The sequence below is a fragment of the Salvia hispanica genome, chromosome 4 (assembly GCF_023119035.1).
Source record: "Salvia hispanica cultivar TCC Black 2014 chromosome 4, UniMelb_Shisp_WGS_1.0, whole genome shotgun sequence".
Classification (NCBI taxonomy): domain Eukaryota; kingdom Viridiplantae; phylum Streptophyta; class Magnoliopsida; order Lamiales; family Lamiaceae; genus Salvia; species Salvia hispanica.
The window spans coordinates 18,053,283-18,079,879 of record NC_062968.1 but is presented as its reverse complement, the minus strand read 5'-3'; the positions used below and the strand labels follow the sequence as shown (position 1 = coordinate 18,079,879).

At 34.9% G+C, this 26,597-nt stretch overlaps 3 protein-coding genes and 1 long non-coding RNA gene across 4 annotated transcripts; 2 read left to right on the top strand and 2 right to left on the bottom strand.

The window, feature by feature from the left end:
* Positions 1 to 7,309: 7,309 nt before the first annotated feature.
* LOC125223757 lies at positions 7,310 to 8,607 on the bottom strand. The gene is made up of 2 exons (XR_007176771.1): positions 8,423 to 8,607; positions 7,310 to 7,862 (listed from the first exon to the last, which is right to left on the bottom strand). It is a non-coding gene; the product is annotated as an uncharacterized LOC125223757 (long non-coding RNA).
* Positions 8,608 to 8,609: 2 nt separating this feature from the next.
* On the bottom strand, positions 8,610 to 9,570 carry LOC125220512 (the record flags this gene model as incomplete). Its single annotated transcript, XM_048122675.1, has 3 exons — positions 9,516 to 9,570; positions 8,810 to 8,980; positions 8,610 to 8,728 (listed from the first exon to the last, which is right to left on the bottom strand). Coding segments are annotated over exons 1-3 (345 nt in total), but the record flags the coding sequence as incomplete, so codon positions are not given.
* Positions 9,571 to 19,802: 10,232 nt separating this feature from the next.
* On the top strand, positions 19,803 to 23,507 carry LOC125217728 (auxin response factor 5-like). The gene is made up of 12 exons (XM_048119251.1): positions 19,803 to 19,906; positions 19,986 to 20,042; positions 20,128 to 20,280; positions 20,369 to 20,453; positions 20,526 to 20,616; positions 20,713 to 20,877; positions 20,992 to 21,114; positions 21,199 to 21,274; positions 21,366 to 21,501; positions 21,578 to 22,869; positions 22,959 to 23,146; positions 23,233 to 23,507. Exons 2-12 carry the CDS (start codon positions 20,019 to 20,021, stop codon positions 23,354 to 23,356), a joined length of 2,457 nt encoding a protein of 818 aa, XP_047975208.1. The 5' UTR covers positions 19,803 to 19,906; positions 19,986 to 20,018; the 3' UTR covers positions 23,357 to 23,507.
* A 414-nt stretch (positions 23,508 to 23,921) lies between these two features.
* Positions 23,922 to 26,555, top strand: LOC125220044. Its single transcript, XM_048122159.1, has 5 exons — positions 23,922 to 24,114; positions 24,315 to 24,932; positions 25,431 to 25,618; positions 25,858 to 26,081; positions 26,193 to 26,555. The coding sequence occupies exons 1-5, from the start codon at positions 23,959 to 23,961 to the stop codon at positions 26,414 to 26,416; spliced, it is 1,410 nt and encodes a 469-aa protein (XP_047978116.1). The 5' UTR covers positions 23,922 to 23,958; the 3' UTR covers positions 26,417 to 26,555.
* The last annotated feature ends 42 nt before the right edge of the window (positions 26,556 to 26,597 follow it).

Sequence of the window (26,597 nt, the reverse complement as noted above, 5' to 3'; positions counted from 1 at the left end):
TACTATTTATTGAGATTTGTGAGCTTTAATCTCATCCACTCATTTTAAAATTCAAGGGTGGAGATTTAGTCTTGATTTTGGATTATGGTGCTATAAGCATTATAATAAGACCCTCTAACTACATATATAATGCATATATTTTCTCGTATTCTTTTTGCTCGTGCGGCCTGTTAGGATCGTCAACTGCAACATTAGTTTGAAATTGTCCGCTTTGGGTTAAGCCTGCATTGATTTTTTTTTGGGTCACTCCCAAAAGTCATCAAACTAATTAGGATTGAACAAGAATTATATACACCTTCCAACTTCTCTCACTCATCCGATGTGGGAAGGGTTTGTAACCCAACACAGCCTACGAAATTTCAAGATCATAATTAATCAAGAATTAAATTAATTTTAAGATGTTATCAGACATTTTACACTAGGAAATCAGACACACTCGTGCACACATACTAGAGTTATCACGCCTAACTGTCTAAGGCGACATGTGTGTTGTGTTCCCTTATTAAGCCAAAGATTAATCTGGCTGCTTTGTCTTAATACGTCCACTAATTACGGAATCTCATATTAATCCTGTTTTATTGATTTGGATTTTCTTTCATAAACTAGGTTAATAATCCCGACAACTTCTGTATTCTAATATATATACAACATTAAAATCCTTCGGATTAAATCGGATCGATTAATATTCTCCGAGCTGTTGATAGTATTAATATTTTGTTCTTTTTTTTGCAGATTTTGGAATTTATGGAGAAGCCTCAATTAGCTAGTCTGACAGACTGATTAGAAAAAAAATGTTATCAATTTAAGAGTTAAAAATGCTTAAATCATAATCTATAAACACAAACAAGATTAACGAAGATATTATGCAGACAACGTGAACGTGGTCATCATCTTGCTCATACATCTTGATGTTTTATCCTTTGACTCAATTAGTAAATAATTATCACGTGAATTATTCTTAATTTTGATTTTATTAGCGATAAATAAAGGTTTCTGATAATCTTGCAAATCTTCAAGTTCATTGAATACAGGTAAACCGTAATTAGTAGCACTACAAATTATTCTACTCAAAATGCAAATATAATTATTTTATTATTACCAAGAGTAGACACTGAAAATTTAATTTAGAGGAGATTAAAATATAAAAAAGGGATGATAAGGTGCTAATGAAAAAACTAGCAAAATATTAAGTGCAAGATTTAATAATTAATTGATCATATATATTCCTCGTATGTTACTGCACTAATATGTATTTTGGATGTTACAATTGTAGATTTCATAAGCACTTAATTATCAGATATGAATAAGAAAAATAAATAGAGATGCAACATGAACTGGGATTTATTTTTTAAAGCTCTTTTATCATATCTGTTGATTTGAAATTAAGACAATTAGGATGATTAAAGAAATAAATCCAGCAAATAAGTTTTGTCTGGTAGCGTTCATATTGTAAATTTGTAATTTCAAATTTGTGTTTGGTGGGAGACGTGTCTCAAAACCACAGGATGATTAGCCTAATTAAGGGCATATTAAAAATTAATTATTGAATAGTGTATAAAGTGACAGACATAACTTTACCAAATTAATATTATCTATGCTAAATCAGACTGCTTGATTTGTATCCTTTGTTGAATAAAAATCTAAAATCGGTTTTTCTGGATTAGTAATTAAAATGGCAGCGCTTATGGAAATTACTGTATTTTCATTAGAATTACTATCTCATTTTTTGGTGCCCCATGTGTGTACCACTACTACCACTTTCATGTTATTTGACTTTTATTTATTCAATTTTAGTTTGTAATTTGAGTTTAGGACATAGGTTTTAAACAGAGTACTTTGTTAATGTACATACAAAATACATACATGTAATAGCAATATGGAAGTCTCAATCAATTAGATCTAACTTTAAAATAAAAGGTCACTATTTGACACATTGATATAACAATATAATATCAAAACAATGTTTGCATTACTACAAATACGTCAAAAATTAACCAAATACGTGACAAACATCATGCTTTGTCCCAACTCCCAACTAAGTTCAGTCATTACTTTTGTGACAAAAACAAAAAATCCAATAGTACAGTAATTTATTGCATTGCCCACTTTACTCTCTCTTTATTTTTCCTACTTTACTCATCTCTCCTAATTTTCAACACAAATTTTTAATCTTCGTGCCCAAAAGTTTTGACTCAACTTAGTTGGGACGGAGGAGTACGTTATACTCTGAAAAGTGGTAAAAGATTGAATTTTTCCTCGTTTGGGGCATTTTCGTAAAATGTCGCACTTTTCAGATACTCACTAGTATTTGCCATTTTATTTTATGGAATAAATTGTCGTGCAAAATATTTCAGGTAATCGGAATATCGATGTGTAATTTGGGTAATTGCCGTGTAATTTCGACTTTCACGTCGATATTTCGACCGCCATAAATTTGTTTTGCATGATCATTTATTCCAAAAATGAAACGATGGAACATTTTTCATAAATATCTCAAACGATGAGACATTTTTTGAGCAAACGCCACAAACGATGGGATAAAATCGGCTCTTTATGCTCGATTAAATACATATAAATGTAACTAAATAAAATTAAGTCCGACAGCTCATATCTGAATTGAATTTGTTGAGTTAGTTAAGTCATGCAAAAGAAGTCGAAGACAGTACAGAAGGAGTGCAATAAGTACGTACTATAATCTATAAACAAATACAATATACATATAAAAAACTAAAACAAAAGTAATTGAATCAAACTTTGTTATGTAAGTATGTAACCTACATAAGATGTGTGTATAAAATTATTAATTGAAAAAGTGAAACGCACGATTGATCAAACTGAAAGCTTCCAACTTGTTCCAGCTTTTCCGACCATGGCGGTGGGTGATTAGAATCTGCTAGCAGCTAGCCTACCTTCTTCATTATTTACCAAATTAAGATTCCTAACACTTTTTGTTTTGTATGCTTTTGTATTTTCTACTCATCAATGTCTACACTTCTTGCTCTAACTATGTGTGAACTACATCTTGTGATATTTATTAGAGCATCTGCAGCTGTTTGAATTTCGGCATCCGTTCGTGCCAGCGGCACAGCGCTGCTCTTAGCTAAGAGCACGTCCGTGCTGCTGAGCACCCTTACGTGGCGTGTTTTAATTGGCCAAAGGTATAGCCGTTGGCATATTCAATTTTTTATTTTTTAATTTTTTAAAAATTCGAAATTAATTATAAAAAAAGTTTAAAAATAAAAAAAAAATATTTTCCCACTTCCCAAAAAATTAAATCCGTTTTCTACCCACTTTTAATTTATTTTTTAATTTTTTTCCCCAAAATTCACATTTTCATCTATAATTGCCCCTACTTCAACACAAAAAAAAATCACATTCTCATCTATTCTATCATCTACATTCTCTGATCTATTTTCTCATATTCTCTCATCTAAATTCTCACCACACTACACAATGTCCGGCTCCGGCAATCGCGGTTGGAATCACGATTGGTTCGACTCCGACTCATTCCCTAGTCCGGAAACGCAATTTACGGCCCTCCTCAAACTCAAGGTTCGCAAGTTCCGAGTGGCTACCGTCCTTACCCGGTGCACGATCAAAATGCCTCCGGGTTCGGGTGGGCACCCGAACCCGGATCGAGAGGGAGCAGCAGCTCTACTCCTACTCCTACTTCTATTACTACTCCTACTCCTCCTACTCGTGGCACCCGCATCCCGTACACTCCGGGTGAGATGATGGCGATGTTCAAAGCCTACTTGGCAGTCTTCGAAGATCCGGAAGTTGGCACGAACCAAACTGGGAAAACGTATTGGTGTGGCATCACTCGTCTTTTCAATGAAATCCGGTCGGGGGGAACCATCTATCGCAACGATAGTATGGTGCGCAATTGCATCTTCAGATGCAACGAGGCAATCGGTAAGTTCCAGGGGTATTACCTCCAGGAAGAGCGGTCGGTGGGGAGCGGCACGGCGAGCTCGACATCATCACTTGCCGCCTTGGCGACCTACCAACGCTTGAAGTTCAAAGCGTTCAAGTACCTCGATTGTTGGCAGGAGGGGAGCCAACATCAGAAGTATAGGGGTCGGCGTAGTATCCTCCTCCAGCCTCCTCCGGGAAACGGTCGAGGTCGGTAGCCCTATCCGACGGCGCCTCCGATGATGTGGCTACCCAGCTTGCCGGAACTAACCTGGGTAGCCCCGACGCTGGCCCGAGCAGTTCCCGCCGGCCGCAAGGAAAGAAGAAGGCGACGGCCACCCGCCGTCGCGCCTCGACTCCATCCGTCCCCCGCCCCCGCTCCCGCTCCCTTTGTGCCTCCTCCACCCCCGAACAACACGTTGTGGACCCTCTTGGGTCAACTCTATTTGAACGATACGTCTAAGATGACTCCGGATCAACTTGCAACACATGAGCAAATGATCCGGGGTCTCAAGAGGCAATTGGGGATAGAGGACTAGTCTTCCACGAGTGTAATTTTTAATTTGTAGGATTTTAATTATGTATTTTTTTATTTTCTAGGATTTTAATTATGTATTTTTATTTTTTAAGATTTTAATTATATAATTTTTTAATTTTTAATGTATTTTTATTATGTATAAATGTTTTTAGTAATTGAAGTATTTAAATTGAATAATAGAATGGTGGGACCCTTGAGCTTGTCCTTAGCTAAGAGCACGGATGTGGGTGTTGTGCTCTTAGCTAAAGACAAGGAGTAAAAGTGAGTCCAGACCCACTTCCGTGCTCTTAGCTAAGAGCACGGATGGGAATGCTCATAATACTTGTATATATGGTTTTGCTTATTTGTTAGTTAGGACCTTTGGCCTAGAGCAATAACATTGGCATCAAGCAAATACTAGTACTATGATTTTTGACACAATGATCTATGCAAAATTTAATCTTAGTATAAAACGGAGAACCAAACATACAGAGGTCATTGTTAGTTTCTCTCTCCGTCCCCCAATTAATGGGAATTAATTGGGGGATGGAGTGAGTAATCTTTAGGTCATCCCATTAATTGGGGAACGGAGTGAGTAATTTTTAGGTCATTTTAAAAATGACCTCAAATCGAATTTTGTAAAATGATCTAAAATTGATTAATAATGATCTATCATGTTTTTGGTTAATTTAGATTAACAAATTTCATAGTTAAGATTTAGCATGTTTACATTGAGATCAATTTTTGTTTCGATGAATTATGTAATAACTCAAATTTTGAAGTGCCACAATAATCATCCTCTTTGGTAACTAAGTGTGGATCACGTTATTTATGTAAATAACATACTCCTACTACTATTAAAATAAAATATATTATCAATTAATACCTTTATCATTCCCACCAAACTATCTCAGAGAATTATATTCGTTCCCGATAAATCCGTACAATTTTTGGGTTACCATCACTTTACATGCAGCTGGGCTCCCAATCAATCCCATACCACCCACTAATCACTAATATCACTTGCATGCACACGTTTTTGCCCTCTACCTTTTCTTCCCATTGTTGGGTCATATACTATTTCTTTTTGGTTGATTAATTGGGTCATTTTATTTTCTTTTACTTATTTTCTCATGCTTTATCCTCTTTCTTATTTTTATCTAATTGTTTGTCTATTTTATTTTGTCATACTTTATTCTCTTTCTTATTTTTATCTTATTGTTTGTCTATTTTATTTTCTCATATACTTTTTTCCACTCCACTTAACTCACTAGCTAAACATTTTTTTTCTTAATTTCTGTATCCAAAATAAATGTTCCAACACTAATAATAGAATGGAATGAGTATTATATTTTTCTTTAATGAAGTAATCACACCAATCAATATCAATGACAAACATTAGACCAATTGTTGAATTCACCATTATCGAAATCTACACGTGAAATACAAGTGGTCTAGTCACTAATGTCTTTGCTAAGTTGTAGGTATATCAAAATATTGGATAGTTAACCCAATATTTTAAAGTTATTCTATATCCAATGTTAATAATCGATTCATTATTTATCTTATTTCTAACGAGTAGAAAATTAACTCTTCATGTTTTGAAAGGACATATATATTGCAAGGATCGAATAAGACGAATCATCACTCTAAATAATTAAGCTAATTAACCTCAAGTTTTTTAATTTTTTTGCGTAAATATATGTATATATATATCCAGTGATGATATCCTGTTGGTGATAATGAGGCGGCACAGTGATCTTAAAGTGCCATTATAAAACATTAATTTTCATAAAGTATGAGCAGTGTGAAATGATAATGGCGGTTATGACGTTGACGCCTTAATTATGATTACTGATTAGTGTTGTTTTATTTTTAGATTATGATATGATGATTGCCTCTGGTTGAGACAAATTATTGGGATAATCTTACTTATAGAGATGGAAACAATGATTGTGAGATTCATGCAAATACATATAGACATATAGTTACCACAATGATATTATTACTTGCCTTTAGTTATGCTACTATCCTGCCTCAATGATACTGATACCACAATATAGTATTTTTTTGTCCATGTTTACTAGGAAGTACTGAATCTATGTGAGCACAAGAATCACTAAATACAAAATGTATATAGAATTGATTAAAGTAATTATTTCATATAAAGTATAATATACACCATATATGTTGAGTATAAATGAACTCTCAAACAAGTATCCAAAATTCCCACTGCAGAGTTCAATGTAATTTGATGCCAAACTTACCATTTCACCATGCTTCAATGATAAATAATCTCTATGTGCTAAGTGTGCGCAACATTCAAATTTACACAAATTACAACAAAAATATTAAAATGTTTGGTAGTAGGAGTATTTGATTATGGGAGAAAGTTACCGATTAGATTACAAAACCATTACAAAAATGGATATAGTAATACAAGTAGGTTAAAGCTATAATTCGTAATGGTGGTAAACCAAACAAATATTCGACCCAAACTACTGCACACATTTTATGACAATAAAATGAACAATATTATATTGATCAAGAATCAAGATCCTACTCAGATTTGTGGTTAAGCTATCACAACTTCTCACATACAAGTTTATGCTCAAATAAACATGACATTCCAATCATAACCAAATCATAGCTCATTGCTGTAATTGAATAAATAACAAGAATCTGTCCCATAAAGGAGCTAGGCTACACTTGCATCACCTAATGATCAAAGATTTTGTGCAATATGCATACAATGTAGCCTCACATATTCCCAATCAATCACTAACTGCTAAATCCACTAGATGTAGTGGCCCCAAAATAGCTGGATTTGAAAAGGATTCTTCAGCAAAAGCAAAAGAGAAGTAGTCATACCTGATCTACAAAATCATTTCCAAATAGAAATCGAACAAATGGTTATAAACATTAGTACATTACATCTCGAAAAAAATCAAGCCCTCATGTGCCCTACCTAGTACAAAGAAATGCAAAGATTATGCTAACAAGGATATAAGCCAGTAACTATTCAGGGCTTATGCTGTTGGTTACAGAGGAAAGTGGATATTCATTTCGGATTTCGTATGTGACAAGCAGTAATGGTATTACATTTTGCACAATTCTCTTAAAACTGCAATTACAAATTACACAATCAATTGAAAAATCAAAAGACCTTTGATCTAATATATGATGCACCATAAATGCCAAAAACGTAATCTTAGTAGCTTAGCAATGCTGCAGCTGACATTGATTGACAAAGGTCTACTTTGCTTATGGAAAGATGAAAGAATCTACATTGGACCCAAGGATAGATATACGATGATCAAACCCGGTATAGTTGCCAGCACCAAAACCCGGTATGATGATCACTTGTCTTCATTCAGAAAATTATATGGCAGCAAGGACGTCCATTGGGATGCTTTTATCTCATCAAAACCTGTTTTGTAGCATATATGTGTGTGGTTAAGATAAAAGGAAAAAAAACTTTAAGATGAGGTTTAGCAATCAAGATGTTGAAAACCAGATGGGCCGTAGGTGCCCTGCAAGAGACTATTTAAGGCTACACAGTAATTTGAAACTGCATATCAGAGGAAAGATGACGTTATCTCTTCCGGATTATGATTAAGGTAGTGTAGTTTTAAACTGCATATCATAGAAAGATGAATCTAACTCTAAAAAAAAGAGACCCCCTATTCTTGATGTAGAAAATAAATAAATTCAAGAATGTTTGGAACATCATCTCATAGACAAACTAAATTCAGATTATGAGAAGCCATGACCGAGCAACTGAACATTCTGGATAAGTGGCATCACACTCAAACCAATTATGAGTACATTCAACATTGTTAAGAATCATTTGTAAAATGGTGATAACAAGCCGAATTAAGTTAAGAATGGACAAAACTGAAGAACATTTATCCAAGGATCAGATCACAAGGACTGGAACAGAACAACATAATATAAAGGTCACAAGTTACCAGACAAAGAAATACTTACGTATCTAAGTATTTGAATCATGCATGTCTGTCTTTCCATTAAACTTCAAGTATGTTGTCTTCTTTTTTTCTTTGGTTTCTCAATCTGCTCATCAGATTTCACAGATGTTTCCACATAGGTCGTCAATGTATCCTTCTCTAATTTCCTATCACCTTTGTTCCTCTTTGTAGCAGTACTGCAGCATCATTTCACTTACAACTTTATGCTTGAACTCATCACGAATGTCGTCATCTGCTATTACAGCAGACGAGAAACCAAGAACCACAGCATGTATCGAATTGGGAGTAAGCTTAACAACCTCCCCCTCTGAAACAGAGCAAGAAAGAGTCTCAAATAACTTAAATCATCACTTAAACTTCTTCGGTACACAACGAGTCAGTAAATTACCTAAAACCATATCGGGTTTCGGATTGAAAAGCAATAGCTTTGCCTTCAATTGCACACCAAAACATGGAAAAGTTCCAGGCACAATCTTTGCCAAATTAGAACGTATACTCGGATCATATGCCAATACAACTCCACCAAACGTCTCATTATACCTATTGTGAAAGTTGCTACCTAAAATGTATGAATAATAAAGTGGCTAAAAATTCTACCACGGTATTACTCCATAAAGTAAATAAATTTGGTATAAAGAATGCATGACACATGATTGATAGCAACCTAAAGTAATTCTGTTAATGGTAATGTGCTAACCGATATTAAATTGGTTTTATTTGAACTATAATATCTCACACGATGCTTTGGATGTTCTTATTGAATCAAAACAAACAAAATGTTACTACCTCCGTCTCTGAAAGTTTGTCTTATTTTTCCATTTCCGTCCATCTCCTAAAGTTTGTTCCATTTCACTTTTTACCATTTTTAGCAGTGGACCTCATATTCCACTAACTCATTTTTACTCACATTTTATTATAAAACTAATATATAAAAGTAGGACCAACAATCCACTAACTTTTCCAACTCATTTTCCATTACATTTCTTAAAATCCGTATCGGATCAAAGTGGGAAAATATTTGAGGGATGAAGGTAGTAGTACTATGTCTTTGATCTAGGATGCATTAATTTTGATGCAAACTAAACACACCTAACTTTTTCGAGTGAGTAGTTCAGAGTCTTTGTCCCCCTGAGCAATGAGCTTGGACATTATTGTATGAAGTGCCGAGTTCGAGCCCTTTTGATATCACTTGTAATTCCCTCCTTCATATAGGAATTTATTTTAGACCAATATATATGTGGGTACCTCAAACGTTCCGAGTGCCGAGGCTTACAATGCATTTTTTTAAATATGGGTACCTCAAACGTTCGACTTGTCATACATAGGGGTCAATTTTGTAGTTCACTCTTAAAAGAAATGTATATTCGTGAATCTAAAAGGTCATAGTGAACTTGTATTTTAATTTGGTATAGTTATTCACAAAAGAACCAATATCTTGACCATTACTACCTCAACTATCCAACAAACCTAATTAGTTGATCTAGCATTAGATTTAACACTATGTCCCGTTAAATTAGGAGCATATCAATGATTCCACTATTAAGTACTAACACACCATCAAATCAATTAATCATTAATTAACTATACCTCATAGTGGGAGAGTGGGAAATTTTTCGAAAGACAAAGCCCTTTTGCATATTTCTATATATTCTATGAAAAAAGCCAAAAAAATCGGCCCACAAAATAGAAATAGACAAGATGGAGTCTCATACATATATGAATGTGTCTCCTTACAACCCTACATTGAACTCTGCTGCGGTGTTCCCCTCTTTCGCCACGCCTATTTCTGCTTCTTTCACTTTCTATTATTAACATGCTTGTATAATTGGGTCCCACTTTTTATATGTTGTTTTTCCTTTATTTCTTCCCAACTTATTATGGTTTCTTTTCTTTTTTTTCCCAAATTTATCTAGATCATTTGATTGTTCATAAAAATATTGATGCGGACATTTACATCCCAATTATTGAAATTAGGGAAGTTAATAAGATTTTAGTTAAGTATAATTAGTATTTATAAATTTTCTAATGTTTGATTGAATAAATAATTTTCATGCCAAGGTCAATGGGGTCAAAACATGCTATATTTGATTGCTTATAATTGTTAGTGATCTTTTACTCACAGAAAACCCAATTAATGATTAATCTCACCACTAATTTTAATTATTTGATTATGCTTTTCCAATAATTTGGAATATTATAATCGGTGTAGGACAACAAAAGCATTAGCTCATAATCATGAGACTTTGTATTGTTTTAAAAGATAATACTACGTATGTGTTAAATTTTCAATTATTAGATGACCAATTATTTAGGGATAGTGAATTGGGACTTGATACTTTATTTTATTTTTCAATATAAACTACATTTTAAGAACTCACTTTAGGTGATTTGTGAATTATATTTAGTTTATTTGTTTTGAAATTAGATAGTTATTAATTTGGATTGTCATTTGCAGTATTACTTATATGAATTTCAGAATGGAGAATAATTACTATCCAAATTGAATCTAAATATAAAAATTTGTCGTTAAAAATTGTTGGAGTATAGGTCTCTGACGCAAAATGAGTGGCGAAAGAATTGTCCAAATTGCCATTTGAAGGCCTTTAGGGCATTTTTGTCCAGAAAAAGTTCAAAACGCCTCAAATGATATTAACTTATGGTTGACGGACCTAAAATGATATTTTTAAAGTTCACGGACCTAAAATGATACTTTGTCAAAGTTAGTGGACCTAAAAAGATGTTCCCTCTTTTAAAAATTTGTTTTTTTTCTACCGGCAATAAATTCTTACTACATTAAAATGAGATGGATAATCATATCTGATTTCTAGGGACTTTGTAACCACACCACTATCATTTTTCAGTGGTAATCATATCTTATGTGATAGTAATAATAAATTAAATATAGTCGAATTTTGTCGATGGTGGAAAAAATTTAACAACTACTCCCTCCGTCCCCGATTAAGAGTCACACTTTTCGATTTTGGTTCGTCCCCAATTAAGAGTCACACTTTATTTTTACCATAAATAGTAAGTAGGTCTCACATTCCACTAACTCAAATCACTCACATTTGATTATAAAACCAATATAAAAAAATAGATCACATATTCCACTAACTTTTTCAACCAACTTTTCTTCACATTTCTTAAAACCCATGCCCGATCAAAGTGTGACTCTTAGTCAAGGACGGATTAAGAACGGAGGAAGTATTTAAGTTCAAAGTTCATGAAAAAATTTAAAATTTTAAAAAATTAGTACTACTTAGTGTCAATATCTCCAATTTTATGTTCATGGTTGAGATTTGTATAGACTATGAATTAGACTCAATGTTGAAACACAATTTAATTAATAATCATCCAATAAATCAAGGATCTGAGTCATTACGAAAATAAATAAGAAATCCTTATTGACAATCTTTTAAAAAGCTACTATCGTATACAAAATTGGATTCACTTTATAGTTTGAATATGACTTTTATAACGTAGCAAAAATATCCAATTGAATGAAATGATTGCAATATATACTATTCTTTTCGTTCCTAAAAATTTGTCAGTTATTTTTTTTTCTTCCGTCCTTAAAAATTTGTCACTTTTACCATTTTTCGTAATAAACCCTACATTCCACTAACTCATTCTCACTAATCACTTTTTATTTTAAAACTATTACTATATAAAAGTAAGATACACATGTCACTAACTTTTTTAACCCACCTTCTATTATATTTATTAAAACTGGTGTCAAATCAAATGGTGCCAAATTTTAAGGGACGGTAGGAGTGGTATAATTATTGTGCTATTGTAACACAATATGTAAGGGGTGTGATCAATTGCTAACTTTCTTAAGTTGCTAACTTGCTAACTCATCAACACAATGTATTAAAAATGTCAATACGATGACATTAAAATGTCAACACATAATTTTGTTAAACTTCAATATAATGTGTTGATATTATGTGTTAACATTTTGATGTCACCGTATTGACATTTTTATTACACTATATTGACGAGTTAGCAATATAACGCACCCTCAATATGTAATTGGTGTTATAAAATGGTTTACTTCCTTTATCTCATGATGTTAGGGGAGTGTTATATTGCTAACTCATAACGTAATTGCTAACTACAACTAAATAATAGTCATTAGATATTCAAATTAAGGGCTTAGATCATTAATCCCTAAACGCCAATACGATCAACTTAAAAACGCCAATAAGGCCATATGATTATTTCCAAAAAATGTCAAAATAGGGGTATTAATATCAATTAACTACATGTTTAGTTATAACTAACTTTTAAAAGAAATCCCAAAAACGTTATAAATTCATATAACATATATCAAATTAAAGATAATTTTATAAGTATTCAAACGATATCATACATACATATGTTCCGACGTCAAAATTTGAAAAAATTTCAAAAAATTTTAAATTTTCCATATAAGGTAGAAATGTCAACATATTATATAAAATATGTCGATATAATCACATGTAGAATGTCAATATATGCAATGAGTTAATATTCTTAAAGCATTGTGTTTACATTCTCAAAGCATTGTGTTAATATTTTCGAAAAACTATATTGACATTTTCATCCAAAAACCTAGTTTGAAGTTTATTTTTTTATCTTTTTTTATTTTATTAATAAAAACGAAAATTACACATGACAAATTGTAGACCACGCATTTTCTAAAATCCTATACCCTTAAATTAGTTGTAGTTAGCAATTAAATGATTAGTTAGCAATTGATCACTCTCATTCCCACAATGTTAATGGTCAAAATTATACGGTGTCAGTGGAAAACGGTTGGATGAAATTGGATTGACTTTATACTAATTCACGTACTACTAATTAAATATGTTTCTTAAAACTTCATCAATTTTCTTTTTAGGTTTGATTTATATCTTACTTTTGTACTGCAAAGATTCCTTTTTCCTTATACTTTTTTCTCATTAGTGTAGTTATTAAACTGATCATCATTCATTCAATATTATTATTCGGAAAGAAAATAAAGATCTACAAAATTTTTTAATCCGTATGAAAGTTTATTTTTTTTCATTAATACACCAAATGTGGACATGAAACTGACATTCACATGAGTCAGATTTTACAGACAAATTTAAAAACACACGCATAATATTTAATATTGATTCTCTGACCAAGATGATAATTTATTGAAGGCAGGTTCCTCTCTTTGTTTTTCAACCTTGTTTTATTATGTTTGCAATTTTGCACATAAATATAAAAAGTCCAACCACAGTAATGACAATTCATACAAGTTTGACGTTTCGACATGCACTACTTTTCATATACTAACGTACTTGTTTATAATTAGTACAAATCCGTTTATTTGATGAAATTTTTTTCGCACTGATACACTTTAAATTGAATTCTACACTTTAGTTTGAAGTACTATTTCTTAACTAGACATAGTTTGCATGATACAATAATTTATAAACCTACTGGCCAAATTAAAAACTAAATGGGTAGAGATTTAGAGATATTGTGGTTTACCAAAATAGAGATTACTATGTTATTAATTTTCTACTTTTTATTGTTTTATTGATAGTGAATTTTGTACTAGTAATCATACATAGATAATTTACCATTTCTTTATTAAGATAATAATAAATTTTTATTTTTTTATTTTGAAAACAAATCTAATACTAGTAGTACTATATTTCATCTTTGCAGCAAATAATACATACTAGTATGATTGACATATTATCGCTAGAGATTTCATATGCTAGCTACACATATTAATCACTTTTATTTCTTCTCAGATTCCAATTTTAGTATACGTCTGTTTCTTGCCGCCATGTTAGAATCCTTTTTCCTTTATTAGGATTTCTTTTAATTTGTTACTCCATTTGTCCCGGATATTTCATCCCAGTTTTCTATTTCGGTCCGTCCCACATAATTTGTCTCATTTTACTTTTACTATTTTTAGAAGTGGGTATTCCACTAACTCATTCCTACTCACATTTTATTATAAAACTAATATACAAAGATAGGACTCACATTCCACTAACTTTTTCAACCCACTTTTTATTACAATTTTTAAAACCCATGCCCGGTCAAAGTGACCCGAATTATCCAGGACGGAGGGAATATATTTCATATATTTAACTTTTACGTTCTTAATCATTTTTTAGGATTGTTTTTTTTTATAATCGATTTAGTATTTATAAGTATTTTTTTTACTAATGAATTGCATACATCATTTTGTATACAATTTATAATTGTAATAGTAATAAAAAGAATTATGCAATGTAGGCATTTGAAGTTAGGTACGTAAGAGGAAAAGATGAAATGTAGCATCACAAGCTCAAGCAGCGTCCACCAATACATGTGCGACACGAGGGTAGCAGTGTACGGTGTTGGAAATAAGTGAGTATACAGTAGAACAAATTCCAGAGAGGAGTAAGTTCCAACATCCTCGTAAATAGCGATACCGACGCCGGATCGGTATGCACTTGCACGCGCACAATGGGATGTGGACCCCACGCTAAATTGCGGCCAACGTCGATGGATTAATTCATGCAAAAGCATTTGCCCTTTTTGTGAAACAAGGTTTATACTGCGCTTTGCATCTTGGTTCTACACATGTTTCCCCAATCAACATTTTCTCAAAGACTTGGATGAGTGATATAGATTAGCAATTTAGCACTCCCTCTATCCTTAGAGGAATAAAAGTCTCATATATATATATATATATATATAGGGGAATGTACTAAGATGACAATCCTCTTTATTGTAATACCATACCACCATTTTAGGCTATTGGATCTGAAAATCATGTGCTTGTCATGCTGTCACGTGTAAAAACACGGAGGGGTAAAATAAGAAATTTCTAATTTTACATTACCAGATTGCAGTGTTGTTCATCGAATATTGCAGTCTTACCACAACAATATTGCAGTTTACCACGACTGCAATATCTAATACAGTAGACTGTAATATCTAATACAGTAGACTGCAAACCCGTGTTTTTTCACGAAACTTAATCCTAGGCGTCCATAAATGAGATCTAACGGACTATATTGGTGGTATGATGTTATTTTAACTATAGTGGCACCCTAGTGCACCCCCCCCCCCCCACACATATATATATGTATATTAATTTTATTAATAAAAAGTTAAAAATTTAATAAAAAGTTATAATAAAGAGTTAGTGGAAAGTGAGGTCCATTTACCAAAAAAAACAAAAACAAAGTGGACACCATTTCACGGACGACCAACTGGCAAAACTGGACAACATTTCACGAACGGATGGAGTACTTCCCTTGTCTATTATTTAAAAAATCATTTCATTATTTTGGATTTATCCATAATTTAAAGAATGATTTACAATACTTTTTTACTTTTAATATGTGCACTACATATTTCACAAACTTTTTACATTCACAATTCATTATAAAACTAATACTACTATAAAATTAAAACTGGGTCACACATATCACAAACTTTCTTCATTTAGTTTTCTTTATAAAGCCAAATAATTTCTTAACTTGTTCCTATCCCAAAAATGACCCGAATTTGGCATATATACTACTACTACTAATCTAATGAGCCAGGTAATGAATTATATTTTATAAAAGTAAAGCTAACAATAAAGAAAATGATTGTTGTTATAAATAACTTTGTTATCAAATTTTTTTGTTGCAAATAAAAGTGATTAATGTTTAAAACATTCGACCGGGGCATGTTCAATCTAACCGAGTCCATGCAAGCGGATCTGATCCGTCCACACATACGGTAAATCAAACCGAGCCAAATCAAACTACTTGGATTTTGATGGTCATTTCTATTCAAAATTTAAAATTTGCTATATTTTAGGCTTTTAACTCTTTGACCAAATATTAGTATCAAGTTTCAACTTTCGACCATTATCGACTATTTAAGATCTATTTAAATTATCCCTTTGTGTTGTCAAATCTCCAATTTAGATTCCTCCTTGATTAATTGATTTTTGGATCATTTCATATGAGCCTCATTTTCTTGTTTGCAGTATAGCATTAAAACTTTCCACATTCAATAGCTAGGTTCCGATTAAGAATCACCATTCTGTTTGTTTGACTTTTTGTCTGAAAAATTTAGAAAAATAAGGCAATCAAATGTTGGTAAAAATGTGTTCGCAATTTCGTCTGTTTTCCACTAATGAATTAATTTCTTCTCCCTAAACACTCAAGTAATACTCAGATATTTTAAAAGTTAACATATCAGCGCATCTTTAGGTATACAAATAACAAATGAATTAAATGAACACACTTACACACACCCGTCCGTACGGTCCTTTAATTTCCTTCATCGATTAGGATTGTTTTTGAGAGAAGGTTACTCTATTATTGAAGAAAGTTGTGATGTACTCCTTACTTACTACTAGTATATTCCTTCAGTTCAAAAAATAATGTAAATATTGGGATGACACATTTTTTTAGTAAAAGTTAAATAATGTATTTATTGAAAGGATCTCACTTAGTTGGTGATTAGATATTATTTGATTTCTTGTAATATGGAATATAAAATAAAATAAAGTATGATAAAAAAAAATTAGTACTAGGGGTGTCGAAACAGACAGCGGGTAACGAGTAATTCCAATCACGACCAATACCCGGCAGGTATCGGGTACCCGTTACCCAATGATGGTGGAAAACAGGGCCGGTTTAGGTATTGTAAAAATAGGTTCTATGGGTATCGTGTATACCAGATAGACTGTTAATCCTTATATTTTTAGGTTTATGCTTCTTTTTTTTTAAGTTTAATTTTTATTTAGTTAAGTGTTAGCAGTTTTGATATAGAGTTTATTCTTTAATAATCCCTCTCTTCTCTTTTCGTAGTAGTATTTCTTTCCACCTTGGCACCTTCTACCCGATGCCGCCAGTACCCTCGGTGAGCGAAAATTTTTCCAATCTTATTCTTCTTACCTTGACACCTTCCACCTAGGGGTGGGTCGATACGATATATCGTATCGAAAACGTCGTATCGTGTATCGTATCGAAAGTATCGATATGAAAGAATTTCATATCGTTATCGTATCGAAAGTTTCGATATATCGATATATCAAACTTTCGATATAAAAAAATTTCATATCGTTATCGTATCGATATTTCGATATATCGTACCGAAATTCGATATATTGTTAAATATCGATATATATCGAAAATAAAATATCGATATATATCGAAAATATCGATATATCGAAAATTTTCGATATATATCGTATTTTCGATATAAAACGATATATCGCGATATAAGGAAATTCATATCGTTATCGTATCGAAAACTTACGATACGATATCGTATCGTATCGAAAATTACGATATATCGAAAATTCAATAATTTTTTGATATTTTTCAATACGATACGAGCGATATATCATTTTTTCGGTATTTTTTCCCAGCCCTACTTCCACCCACACTCTACACACTCATCTATGATTCATATATATAAGTGCTTATTTTATGTTACAATACACGTACGGTCATAGTATATATTAATAGAGTCTTTTATATTACTACATCCGTCCCCCAAATTTTGACACACTTTGGCCTAACACGGGTTTTAAGAAATGTAATGAAAAGTGAGTTGAAAAAGTTGGTGGGATGTGGGTCCTACTTTTAAAGTATTAATTTTATAATAACATGTGAGTACGAAGAGTTAGTGGAATATGGGGTCCACTACCAAAAATGGTAAAAAGTGAAGTGTGAAAAACAGACCGAAATAGTAAACTGTGTCAAAATTTGGGAAACGGAGGTAGTAATATACATGTATGTATTATATTATATTTACAGTAACACAATTGTATAAATCAGATTTTAGAAAAATAAAATAAGGCATGTCGAGTGTGGAAAACCCGACACAGGTATTGGAATTACTCGAAATGCCTTACCTGTCGGATGCAGGTATTAAAAATACAAATTTTTGGGTTCGGGTACCCGCAAAATCGGGTGCGGATACTCACGGATATCCGTTTCGACATTCCTAGTTAGTACTACTACAAAACTTTATTACGAGTGTCATCTGTCTTTTAGACTAAAAAATACTCCCTCCGTTCCATAAAAGTTGAGACAGAACTTTTGGGCATGAAGATTAAGAATTTATATTAAATAAATAAGAGAGATGAAAAAAAGTAGGAAAGATAAGAGAGAGTAAAGTAAATGATAGAATAAAATAAGAATGATTAGATGTTTTGTCTTTAATTAAAAAAGGAAATGATTCAACTTTGTTGGGACGGACTAAAAAAGAATGACTCAACTTTGAGTAGTTAATGGGTGCAAGCAAAGGTTGTCTGATTTTCTCTGCAAATTTCTGTTTCTCATTTCTTCAGCTCTCAAAACAGAACCAACCATTTTAAGCAAGTTTATGCGCAGCTTAAGAGTAATCACACCCTTTGCCTTCAGATCACATGTAGCGAGAACAGTGTAGGAATGTTAGAGAGATAAAGAATGAATCTTTTTGGTGCTATGTTGATTGAGAAAGAGAAAGGTGAAACCTTTATTTTTTGTCATTTCGATTTGCCATCTCAAAACTCCATTTTTTCTACTGAAAGGTCAATTTCTTTATGAGAAGGGAGAAAAAGGGAAGAGGAAACACTTGATAGTCCAACCACTCATGCTTTGATCCGCGTGCTGTGTGTGTATGTGTGTGTGTGTTTATATTTTTGAGACTTTTTTAATAAAAAAGAAAATTCCCTTTTAGCTGTGGATGGGTTGTTGGTGATAGGGCGAGGGGGCGAGGAAGCCCCACTTAGATTTTTCAGTATTACTTTTTTGCAGTGTGTTTTTTGTTCCTTGGTTTTGGATTTTTTAGAGCATGCCTTCTTTGATTGGTTCCTCTCATACCACTAGATTCTCTCAATATTTGTCTGTCTTGGCCATATTCCTCTCCGCTGCATACATGCATTTTACACCAACTGGAAAATCAGCCATATTTGGAAGGAATGTACTGGGGAATTGATTTGTTTGAAGTGAAACCTTTTTTAGCTAATTGTACAGTTAGTGCAATCATCATACTGTGTTATTTGTGTGCTTATTTAGGGCTCTTTTCTGTCTAAGCTTTGAGCGGAAGGAGTAATTCCTACTAAAATCGATAACAGTGGACGAGTTAGATAGCTATTTATCAACTACATTCTGTCCGTTCGAAATGTTTCAAGCTCAAACAGATTTCACAGAATTTGGCCTTTGAAATATAGTCACCCGATGATGAAACCAAGCATGAATGCTATTTCTGTTATAGAAAGTAGAATACCGTGCTCTCTTTAGATAGTTATCCGTTTCGGAGATTTGTTAATAAGGTAGGAATTGATAGGAAATGGATCAATGACATTATATAGAATGCTATTCACTTTGTCATGTTACTCAATTTGGTTCTGATTGAGCTGAGCCTACAGGTTGCCGTCTCCACAAATAGGTCAGCAACGACACAAATACCAAACTATCCGAATCTCCCCACTCAGTTGCTGTGCCAAGTTCACAACGTTACACTCCATGTAAGTATTTCGAGAGGGAAACTATTCTACAGCTTTGGTTAACAACTAATTGCATCAATTTAAATGTCTGTGTCAACAGGCAGACAAAGAAACCGATGAGATCTACGCCCAGATGAGCCTGCAGTGCGTAAATTCTGTAAGTCTAGCAACTGAAGATAGTGTTTTCTCCATATTGTGCACCTCTCGTCACTGTGATGATGCGTGTTTTTTTCTTGTGGCAGGAAAAGGATGTATTCCCTATACCTGATTTTGGACTAAAACCGAGTAAACATCCGACAGAGTTCTTCTGCAAAACTTTGACGGCTAGTGATACAAGCACGCATGGCGGTTTTTCCGTTCCTAGGAGGGCGGCTGAAAAGCTTTTCCCTCAATTAGTATGGTTTTAGTCTAGCTGGCTCTATATGTGTCTCTCTATATCTCAAAAATTATATTATCAATTCATTTTATGCTTACTGATTTCAGGATTACTCGATGCAACCTCCATTTCAAGAACTAGTGGTCCGGGATTTGCATGATAACACGTGGACTTTTCGCCACATATACCGGGGTAAGCATGCTGTGGTATATACTTCTGAAACACTCTATAAAAAGTATAACCGTGTTTGTTCTTGTTATGTAGGGCAGCCAAAACGGCACCTTTTGACAACTGGCTGGAGTATGTTTGTTGGAGCAAAGAGGCTTCGAGCAGGTGATGCGGTTCTGTTTATCAGGTACGATAAAACAAATTCAAATTTACTTTTCTTTCATAAGAATGCTTGTGGAAACAGAGAATTCTAAATATTTTTCCTGCAATACTTAAATTGTAGAGATGAGAAATCACAGCTGTTACTGGGTGTGAGGCGCGCCAACCGTCAGCAAACGACTCTGCCATCTTCCGTTCTGTCTGCTGACAGCATGCACATAGGAATCCTTGCTGCTGCTGCTCATGCTGCTGCTAATAGAAGCCCGTTTACAATCTTCTACAATCCGAGGTATGTGGAATAATAGGTCCTTTTCACAAGTGTGATGCCATTGTATTTTCAGAAATCGAAGATGGGAAAATGAATGTAAAACTCACTTGCCTGTAACTTTAACTCATTTTGTAGGGCATGCCCCTCAGAATTTGTCATTCCGATGCCTAAATATAGAAAATCAGTTTATGGTACGCAGCTCACTATTGGTATGCGATTTGGCATTATGTTTGAAACCGAAGAATCCACTAAACGGAGGTAAACAGGCGATGCAGATCTGCTTTGTATTGACATCACCTCAGTCTTTGCTTTATGTTGTTTGGCTTCTCTCTCTGTATACAGATACATGGGCACAATTATAGGAATAAGCGACATAGATCCGTTAAGATGGCCCAACTCGAAGTGGCGTAGTCTTCAGGTAGTTAAACTGATGAGAGACTTGAAATCTTGCTTTAAAGCGAAATCTTTTGTACATTATGATTGAATGTGATGCTCATTTCGAACGACAGGTGGAGTGGGACGAGCCTGGATGCGGTGATAAGCAGAATCGAGTTAGCCCTTGGGAAATCGAGACTCCTGAAAGCCTCTTTATATTTCCATCTCTAACTGCAAACCTCAAACGCCCGTTCCACTCGGCCTTCATAGGTCGTTTGCTTTATTAACATCAACTTGTTTTGGTTAACTTTTCGTATTTGCTGATTCGTTGTTTTCCATGTATCAGGAGCACCACCTGAGTGGGATTCTTTGATGAATCAGCCTTTCCTCAGGGTTCCCGGAAATCCACATGGCGAGTTTCAGTGCCCCTCGGTATCAAGCATGTGGTCAGAGCAGTTACTGAAGATGCTAGCAAAGCCTCATGGTATGATGACTCCTAATTCTATGCAAGAGATGAAAGATGTTGCGTTCCAAGAACCCAAGTCTCTAATGCAACCGGCCATCAATCAAAAACCCGAGATGATGGGGGCGCAGGACGTTTGTCTGCAAGGCAACACTCATCCTCAGAGCTTCACCAGCCAGCCATATTTAACTAACCAGAGTAACTCACTACCAGGAAAACCTAACATATCCGGGAACCTAACATCTCCGGGATCTGGTCATGAAATGTCGAAATTAGACTCTGTTCCCGCTGCTAATAAATCAGGTCAGTGTCGGTTGGAGGGGCAGCTCATTGAAGAAAAACTGTCGGGTAAGCCGGTGAATACACAAAGCTTCAACAATGATTTCATGGTCACAAGCCAGATTGGTGGCTCGGTGCCTCTCCAAATGAGCTCGTGTGGAACACAATCGCGCCTGGAGACGCATGGTCTTCAAAATCAACCGGTCGATGCATCCCAAGTAGAATCTACTAATGCCAATGCCAATGGTTTGCTTCAATATACCAACCAGGTCGATTTTAGCCCGTATCCTATGATGTGTCCGTCTCCTACTGGATCATTTAGAAACACAGGATCTTTGTCCATGTTCAAAAAACCCGATCAGCCTCCCATGTCATCTGAAGTTGGTTACCCGATGCTGCCTTCAGTCGGGCAAGAGTTATGGGACGGTCAGTTCAGCAACCCCAAGTGCGCCGTCTCTGGAGCCAATCTTCCGGTCCTGCTGACTCAACATGACATGTCGAACCTCCAGTATAGTTCGAATGCTTTGAAAGACTTGTCAGATGATAACCACAACCAAAGTGACATATACAGTTGCCTCAATCTTGATGGAAGTAACAGCGGGAGCACAGTGATCGACCCTTCTGTTTCGAGTACCATCTTGGACGATTTCTCCGCCCTAAAGAACATGGATTTTCCGAACCCCTCAGATTACATCGTCGGGGGCTTCTGCTCAACCCAGGACGTCCAGTCCCAGATCACGTCGGCCAGCTTAGCTGACTCCCAGAATTTCTCCATACAGGAGTATGCTGACAACTCGGGTGGGGCATCTTCGAGCAATGTGGACTTTGATGACAACAATCTCCTGCAGCAGAACTCCTTCCAGCAAGTTACTCCAAGATTTCGAACGTACACAAAGGTGATGATCCAGATCCAGCCATTTCATTGATTCGTCTAGTCGTTTCGTTTAACATTCGTCTTAATGATGATCTTGCATGACGATGACAGATTCAAAAGGCGGGATCTGTGGGGAGGTCGATTGATGTGTCGAGCTTCAAAGCCTACAACCAACTGCGGTCGGAGATTGAACGCATGTTTGGGCTGGAGGGGCTGCTGAACGACCCCGGGTCTGGATGGAAGCTCGTGTACGTGGACTTTGAGAGCGACGTCCTCCTCGTTGGAGATGATCCGTGGGAGTAAGTACACTTTTATGTTATTCAAATGAGACATATATTGTGATTGGAATGCTAATAGTAATATGAGGTGGTGTGTGTTGATGCAGGGAATTTGTAGGGTGTGTGAGATGCATAAGGATTCTGTCGCCGTCGGAGGTGAAGCAGATGGGGGAGGAGGGAATGCAGCTGCTCAACTCTGCGGCATTGGAAGTGAGCTGCGGTAAGGAATGAAGAAACCATTTGTATTCAGAGGAGAGAGGATGATGATGAACTCAAGTTACTATGTTGTAGGATTATCATATAATAGTATAAAATTTGTCCAAGTTGTCTGAAATCAACAGAAAAGTTCCCAGATTTTGTTCCAAATTTTACTTTCAGTAAATATCACTACGTCAAAACCACAAGCATTGAATATCTAACTGCATGTCGATGCACATCAATGACGGATTTAGGTGGAGTTGGATGTGCATGAGGATTCCATTGTCGATGAAAACTCAATTAAATTTGATTTTTGGAGTTCACTTCCATTATTCGTCCATCATTTATTCCAAGCGAAAGGCCTCAACCTTCGAATGTCGATGACGATCTTATCACCGTGTCGAATCCGTGGATCTGCAATTGATGGGAGCAGATCTCCTACTCCAACACTAACAACAAAATAAAAGAATCCTACCATCACCGAGTGACATATATTTAATAATAATGTTATGGAATTAATATAATTCCTTTTTGTATTTAAAAGATATCATTACGGTGACGGTTAAGGCAGTTAAACTTAAATTTCACTATTCCAGAAGATATAAGCTCTTGTTAATCAGGAAGAAGGCAGAAAAATGGGGCAATCATCATCGATGGAGCAGGGAGTATCACCGGAGCTACGCAAAGTACAATCACTAGCTGCATCAACTGGAGCCCTTCCTTCTCTCCAGAAATCATTTCCTCTTCTCTCTAATCTCCAAACTCAATCAATTCCTCTCGCTTCTCTTCAGGTAATTCAATTCAACAACACATTAACCTCAATTTATAATCATCATGTGGTTTCTTCAATTAGGTTGCCACTTACCCGATTAATTTTTTATTCAATCACGCTCTATATTGCAATTCGCTTTCCCAAATTTATTACTTGAGCTTGATCTTGATCTTTTGATCATGGTTGGTTATTTACACCGTGTTCGCTTTTTCGTCACAGAAATGTTTCGATTTGACTTGTGCGAATGTGGAATCTGATAAAGATGTGGTGCTTAAGGAATTGCCCCTATTGTTTAGTCATCTAGGTTCTGCAATAGTTGAATTGTTTTTTGTGGCTGATAAAAATGGAGTGAATGAGGTAGAGTTTTTGAGAGGTTACACCAATATCTGCGGAAGGGCGGTTGCTTCCACATTGTTAAACAATTTGTTTCGAGTATTTTCCGTGCCATGTTCGAAGGCCGGGCTCCAAGTCGATCTGCAGTTTGAGCTATTTGATGATAATTGCAAAGTTAGTGGGGCGTTGTTGCCCCATGATGTTCGTATGCTTCTGTGCCTCTGTTGGATTTTCTCCTGTGATTCTAGGATGTTTAGAGGGAATGCAGGGCAGAGTGAAGGGAAATTTAGTATTCCAGATATCTCTCATTTGGTATCCTCGGCTATTGAGGCGTGTAGTGAAGGAGATGCTGGTTTGGATTTTTGGGACTCCAATGTGTCGAAGATAGATATTCAACTTCCTGCTGTGAAAATTCATCTTTGGGCATTGAAGAATGTACCACACCTCGCAGATTGCTTTCAGCAATTCGTTCATGCAAGACTCTGTTACCCCACGGCCCCGGAGGTGGTACACTTTGTTCCATTCTTCATATTGTTTTGTGTGATGTTACACAATTTCAGTTACTCGAGTCTTGAGTATTTCAAATAAGTTCTAAAATGGATGCTTCATATACCATAACTACTTTGAGGTTTGGGTGCAGTAGTTTTTGTAGACCTCTGATTCCTATAGTAAAGGAACTTCAGGGGACGATGATCCGCATCTACATCTCAAAATTGACAATATCTATTTATACCTAAGAGATGTGAAACACGGTACTACATTTTAAGCTTGATAAACATGCATGAATAACAGGGTTCTTTGCACGTCTCGGGTTTTTGTTGATTTGTGGTAGATGCTATTTACCCCAGAACAATAGGTGTTAATAGTTCCTTTTCAATTGTCAATTTTATGAAGATGAGTCTCTTGTAAAACTGATTTTTGCGAAGATGATGATATCAATGGAGCTTCACAAGCATCTTGTATTATGCTTATGTCACTAATCTTAAAACTGACCAATTGCAGGAGAAATCAGAGCCATCATGCTCTTTTGCTAATGAGAGCTCCTCTCCAGAAATTTCTAAAATTCGGCTTTTGACTCCTGGAAGGGCCTGGGCCATCTCACTCACCTTGAGAGGTGCTATACATGAAGAGGTGTCAAAATCTTGTTTTCCCAGTGAAGATTATCAAACGAACGAAAACCTACTTTACCAGTTTGTCCACTCTCTTACAGACTTGGCTGCATTTATGTTATTAACTTGTTTACTAGCAGTTTGTTCTGCTCTGCTAAATTTCTCGTATGGCATACTATAGCCTGTCTTCTATGTTTCCGAACTTAATCCCTATGCCGACAAACTCACAGTAATTGTTATACTCATCTGAATTTACATCGCCACTACATTATCTGATTTAGATGTAGCTTAGTAATACGCACTTGCAAAACTACATGCAGATCCTCTGTTGATGGCAAAGGTCTTAACCGCTTTTGGTCAAGGGTCGGGGGCTACAATGGTCCAACACTAATGCTTATTTCTGCATGTGAGCAAAAGAGCAACGCAAGGCCATGGATCATTGGTGCGCTCACAAATGCGGGCTTTGAAAATAAAGATATATATTATGGGAATTCTGGCAGTCTGTATGCTTTAAGTCCAGTCTTTCATGCATACTTATCCTCAGGTCAGTCCAAGTAACTTGGGGGTCTATTCGATGATTGTTTGGCATTCTCTGCTTTATAGATATTTTTTGCTTAGACGATTAAAACTAACAGGAAATATACTGAATCGGCAGGAAGGGAGAAAAATTATGTCTACAGTCATTCGCACGGTAGGGCTTATGAAGCTAAACCCAAACCAGTGGGAGTTGCGTTTGGTGGATCTTTAGGAAATGAAAGAATATTTTTGGATGACGATTTTGCGAAAGTTACTGTTCGTCACCATGCTGTTGATAAAACATACCAACATGGCAACCTTTTCCCCAATCAGGTATTTATTGTTTTCTTATTAGAATATTAGGAAATTTCACTCAACATTAACTGAATAGTATGTCCAAGTCTTTTTGGACCTAGTTTCTGATTTGAATTTAAAAGAACAATTACTTTCTTATTTTTGTTCATTTTCAACCCCCTCCCTCAAAGAACTGATTATACAATATGTTGTTTGTGTGCATTTTCTTGGTTCTTAGAATCTTCATTAA